The 6,484-nt window shown below is 38.5% G+C and overlaps 1 protein-coding gene across 1 annotated transcript in view; it reads right to left on the minus strand.

The window, feature by feature from the left end:
- Nucleotides 1–974: 974 nt before the first annotated feature.
- Nucleotides 975–6,484, minus strand: part of tex261 (testis expressed 261) — a 17,515-nt gene continuing 12,005 nt past the window's right edge. The window contains 1 exon segment of the mRNA NM_001024426.1: nt 975–1,622. Coding sequence (NP_001019597.1) covers nt 1,507–1,622 — 116 coding nt within the window. The 3' untranslated portion in view covers nt 975–1,506.

Raw genomic sequence — 6,484 nt, forward strand, 5'->3', positions numbered from 1 at the left:
CACACTGGGACGCTTTTCGTTTGCGTTTATCGTCAGCATTTTACGAGACGTTTTTCAGTATTCAAACCCAAGCGCTTTTCACTGGCGTCAAGCAGAAGAGTATGCAAAATCACTTTTTTGACGTTAGATGGCGCTGCACAACATTAAGCTTCTGACACCCGCTTATAACACAGAAGAAGAAGAGGAGAGGAAGTTCACACGTTTGTTGTTAAAGTTACTGGTGACTCGAACAAGCATGGATGGTTTAAGTAGCAGCTCCAGCTCTAGCGATGAAGAAATGATTATTGTTCACAGAGCAATAAGCAGCGCCACGTTCATATCGCCTCCGGGCATCTTCTTCAATGTGTGCTCGCACTGACAGTTTTGTGCTTGAGCGCCTCCAAGTGCTGTTTACTGTAACTTCAGCAGCTCCGTGCACGTGAACAAAAGTGCCGATCTGATTGGCAGAGAAGGTTTTGACGCCGCGCTTCAAAACAAAAAAAACGAGCATGAGGCGATTTTTTTTTTTTTAAATGACGCTTTTGTGCCTGCCGTTTTGCACGTTGGTGTGCATGATCACATTGACGCCCTTTATTTAGTCACGAGGCGTTAAACGTCAACGGAAAATGCGAGCAAAAAACGTCTCGGTGTGCACGGGCCTCAACTAAGGTTGAAATTAAAATCTGCAGGACACTGGCCCTCCAGAACAGAGTTTGGACACCCCTAGAGCAGATAGACATTTGAAAGATCACACATACATGTACAATATAAAACTGGCATTTATTTATGTAGGCATGAAACAAAATATTAGTACTAAAATGCAAATATTGGCATTATTTATTATTTCATGAATTAATTATTTCCTAAAACGCTCTCTTGTTTTTGTATCGGCGACAATATTTTCAGTGATTTTTGGGGTAGAATGCAACTTGATGTTTGGATTCAGAGATTCATCCATTGACATTGGATCCTCATTTTCGTACACGACAAAAACATTTTTTCAAAACTCATACAACTGAATTTTATTATCTTTCCATACAGTACACACAAACAAACAAAAAAAATGAAGCACGTCCGACACTATGGCTCTCACCATTGCATTATTTAAAGCAACATTTTACCCGAAAACTAGCCTACATCGTTTTTGTTTTGTTTTATTGCCCCATCAAACAAAACCATGAGCGATATATAAAATGGATTTACAAACCGACGTAAACATTTTGTTTTTAACCCCCAAATAAAACATCTCCCAGAGCTCAAAACAAACACCTGTAGTGTAAGAAACAGAACAACAAACATTAGGGTAAAACATTCCTTTAAAAAAAAAAAAAAACACACACACACAAACGCAATAATCCCAACAACACGAAGTTTCTCATTCACACACACATACACACATGCGTGAGCGTCTTTAAAAACTGAAGATTTGTGTTGTCCTTCAGACGCCTCGGACAGTTTATTAGAGTGTGTGTTTGTGTGTGCGTGTGTGTTTGTGTCCTGCTACACACTCAGCTTTTTTTTTTTCCTTCAGTACATCTTCTGTCGACTCGGCACAACCGCCTCCTTCAGGAAGGAGAAAACCAGCAGGATTCCCGAACGCTTGCCCCGCTTGCCTTTAGTGAAGTAATTCGACACCACGTCATCTGACATAAACACAGAGGGGAAAAACACACACACACACACACACACACACACACACACACACACACACACACACACACACACACACAGAGAGTAGATGAGCAAATACGACAATCTCAGTGTTATTTTACTAAATAAAAAGGCAGACTTGCGTATCTGTGAAGGCATGTATTTGCTTATTAACAGTGCTCAGCATATACAAGTACACCCCTCACAAACCTCTCGTTTAGATTCATATTTTCTATAGGATGCTTTCTAATATTATATTTATGCATATACATTAGATTATGTAATGTGTACTTATATAGCACATTTATTGTGTATGGCCATAGTAGGGATGCACTGATCCCGATACTTAGATCGGATATCGGTTCAATACTGCATATTTTTGCTGGATCAGGTATCAGCCAGCTGGTACCGATCCAAATCCGATCTCGCGCATGCGCTATATTCGGTCTAATTCATAAGCCAACACAAGTCATGTAGGCCTACTAGATCCCAAATGTTCTAAAGCCATTCTATAGACCTTTTTCATGGCTGCTGCATGGAGGGCGTTATAGCGACCAGCGTCATCCGGTAGAATGCTAAAAACTTCCGTTTACAGCGTGTACAACTGGTAATTTGCACTTCGAAAATGGGTTTCAATAATGTTTTAAATGGATAACAGAGTGTTTTTGTGACACACAACTTAGAAATGTGCCTGTTAAAGCCGTTATAATCTGTCACGTGGTTCAAGCGCGTCAGAAATACGAGAAAAACGTTCTCCTAGTTCACGTGTCTGCCATCAGAAATACAGTGTGTGTGTGTGTATGTGTTCCCGGCCTGTCAGCTGTTAGCTCAGCGGCTCTTTAACACACACACACACACACACAGAGAGAAAGAAAGAGAGAGAGAGAGAGAGAGAGAGAGAGAGCAAACCAGAGTACTGGCATGAAACTTAACAGGTATGAAAGTCGTGCAATTTACAAAAATGACCAATAAAAGTCTGTTATTGATCCTCACCCTGATTTGCTGTTCATCCCAATCGCGAGCCGTTTGTGTTTTATTACATGTGTTGTTTTTACCATGGTTTGTGTTTTTCTGTCATTTCGAAGTGACACTAGCCTATATTTTCACTTTGTCACAGTTATTAAATCAGTGTGTCAGTGGCACAGTACAGGCTACGTGTGTGTGTCAAACATTTTGGTGAATTACATTTGTTTGGGCTGGTTATATATTTAAAATAAAGAGAAAATGTTGACTTTAGCGATGACGAGGCTTCATTTAAACTGCCTCACAGCAGCTGTTTTCCATCCTATTAGATCGCATTTCTTTAAATGATCAGTCCAGGAGATGTTGCTGATGGACAACAGTATTAGTTCAAAGAGGATAAAAGCAGGTAAAATAGATTAAAACTATCGTTTCAAAGCTGTCCAAATGTGACTCTTTACACGCATCAGCTGCCGACCGGAAGTTCTTCGCATTCTCCTTGTGCATACACACAAAGCATCATGGGTAATTTTGCGTTCCAAGAAAAAGGTCTATAGTTTAATGTGAAGCAAAGATGAATATTCACGTGCTTAAATTCATGTTTAATTCAGTTCTTCCTCAGACCTGTCATATATTTGCTACATGTTTAATACAAGTCATTATTTTAAAGATTATGTCTTGAGCATCTGATTTTTCCTCTGTGCTGATGTGCTTTCCTTTTTTCCATCTCACTTACGCTGAGTTTAGGCAAGGGGATATTTCAGTTAAGTAAAACTGGCCTCAGACAGTTTAGTCTGCGTCAAACCTGCAGGGAAATATTAGGCTTTGCTTAAAGGCTGATTATTTGACCAATGATTAGTGTCAATGGGTAGCCTATTACAGATTTCAAATGAAAAATCTTAATATTAAAAAAAAGGACACATAAGCTGGACTAAAACAAATCATATCAATGTCTTAACGAACGCTCAAATAATGTAGCCCATTGGTTTTTACAACTTTTTTCATCAAGTACCACCTCAGAAATAAATGGTCTCTCCAAGTACCACCAAAATGAGCAGTATTGAAATACAGTAGCATAGTAGGCCCAGTAAACCAGCTACAACTCTGCACAGTTAAAAAACGTGGCAGATTACCTCAGAAATATAGGCTAAATGTCATGTATGGCATATTATATACATCATTTTTTATCAATTTTGAAATGTGTGTAGCATGTACATGACATATTTCATTCCTCCGCGTACCACTAGAAGGAAGTTTGAGAACCACTGATGTAGCCTTATAGTTTACAGCAAGCATCATGTTTTAAGTTAGGCCCCGTTTACACTAATGCATTTTAGTTTTAAAACGCATAAGTTTTGCTACGGTTATGCCATCCGTCCACACTACGCCAGAGTTTTCGAGTGCTGAAAATGGAGCGTTTTAAAAACGCTAAAGAGGCCGTTTGCATCCTGAAACACTGCTGCTCCATCTCAGTGTGGATGAAGGAAAACGGATACATCTGAAAACGGAGGCGAGACTGCCGATATTCGCCTCTCTGATTGGGGCTTTTCCTCAATATTCAGTAGCCTACACACAAAGTTCAGTCCTGCATGCTCTCCCTGTAAGTTCAGACTTTGCAAGTTTGATCAAGGCTGCAGTCTCCCCCTTCTCAGTTTGATATTGAAAACAGACTACCCAGGACACGGGTAAATCTTCAAAGGGAACAGTGTACTTTATAACTTCATTCACATCACCCTGGCTACGTTGTTTCACTTTCTCAACAATAAAATGTAAACATGATTTAAGGAACTGCCTATTTTCATTTTAATATTAGCAACTTAACAGACAGCAGAAATGTTGAGGCGCCGTGCTGCTTATATGAGCGTCATCTTCACTGTGTGCATATTTATAACAAAACGGAGCCTTTAACAACTGTTGCCTTTAAATTTCAGTGAAAATCCGAAACATGCCCTCTTTTGCTGAATATCAGTTTTAATAATCGATAATGGCCATTATAAAAGTATAACTGACAATAAGTTTGTCCATTATAGGAAATAAAGGCAAGCGATCAGTCAATATGCAGAATGTACATGGATTAATCATTAACTTATCTTTGCGCTCAGCCAAAACACGTTACCTGAGAACAAGAATTAGATTTCAATGACCAAAGTCGGGGAATATGTCGTTAGATATAGACAACGAGATAAATGAAATATCACGTTTAATAAATATAGTGAGATTAGATTTAATGGGAGATGCTTGATGAGCAGTCCGACAAGCACAGCTCTCATCTGGGTAGATAGGCTGCAGTGCTTGCCCGAGTGTGTGTGGTCACGTGATGTGCGTTTTCAGCGTTTTGGTGTGGACAGAGAGCTGTTGAGAAACGCTGGGTAAAACGCTAGTGTGGACGCGGAACGTTTTCATTCTATGTTCATATATGTTGCATTTATTTATTTATTTATATAATTTTAGATGTTATAGTAGCCTATTTTTTGATCATTGATCTGCAGTTTTAATCAAATCATGTTCATAGAAAGGTTATTATTGAACATTTATACACAAGTATTTATGCGTATAAAGCATCTGTGTTGTGAGAAGTGCTGCTAGTATGATATGTGAATGACCCGTACAACTTTACTTTGACACTTCCTTGAGCGAGAATGACCTCGACTGAAACTTCGTCATACAACACACCCGTTTGGCAGTGAAAACGCAAGCCTGATCAAGTTGACCTGTACCGACCCATGGCGTAGTGTACCACTCAGTGGAAACGGGGTATTAGGACCCACACAGATCGCAGGTTGAGCGCCCCCTGCTGGATTCACTAACACCACTTCCAACAGCAACCTAGTTTTTCCCATGTGGTCTCCCATCCAGGTACTGACCAGGCTCAGCCCTGCTTAGCTTCAGAGAGTGACCAGTCTTGGACTGCAGGGTGATATGGTTGTTAGTCAGTACTGAAGCCAAATCTAGAGCTAATCTAACAAAATAGTTTTGTAGTTTGTCCCTCTTATCTTTCTATTTCCAAATATGTTTGATCACTACAATATTATTTTAATAAACATGCGTTAAATAAATCGGATTTGTTCAAACGCACTAAAATCTAAACATTGGTGTACTCACTTATGCTGAGCGCTGAATGTATTTAATTATTTTGTGAAAGAGAGATTTCAAAGCAAAAGGCACATTTCAATAAACACGAAGGCATGTCAATTATGAAGGGAAAATGTTTTTAATAAAATATTGTTTTTTGTATTAGATAAAGTAAACTGTACTTCTGACTCTTGTGAGGGAGTGTAAATTATAAAGGGAAGTTTGTTTTTAATAGACTGAAAAACAGCTTTTTAAGTCAAATGCGCTTCTGAATGTTTGCTGAGGCATTTAAATTATAAAGGGAAAATATTTCTTTAATAAAATATTTAGATTTTATGCGTTGAAAAACAGCTTTCAAAGAAAGGCTCTAATGAATATTTTTGAATGCTTGTACATTACAAAGGCAGAGTTAGTTTTCATTATGCATTTCTTATTTAGTGAAAATTAGATTTCAAAGTAAAGGCACGTTTAAACATCTGTGAAGGCATGTAAATCATAAAGGGAAAATACATTTTAGGAAATCAAGGATATTTTATGTACAGGGTGGGCCATTTATATTGATACACCTTAATAAAATTGGAATGGTTGGTGATGTTAGCGTCCTGTTTGTGGCACATTAGTATATGTGAGGGGGCAAACTTTTCTAGATGGGTGGTGACCATGGTGGCCATTTTAAAGTCGGCCATCTTGGATCTATCTTTTGTTTTTTCAATAGGAAGAGGGTCATTTGACACGTCAAACTTATTAGTAATTTCACAATAAAAATAATGGTGTGCTTGATTTTAACGTAACTTTATTCTTTCAGGAGTTATTTACAAGTTTC

The sequence above is a fragment of the Danio rerio genome, chromosome 7, assembly GCF_049306965.1.
Source record: "Danio rerio strain Tuebingen ecotype United States chromosome 7, GRCz12tu, whole genome shotgun sequence".
NCBI classification, from domain to species: Eukaryota; Metazoa; Chordata; class Actinopteri; order Cypriniformes; family Danionidae; genus Danio; species Danio rerio.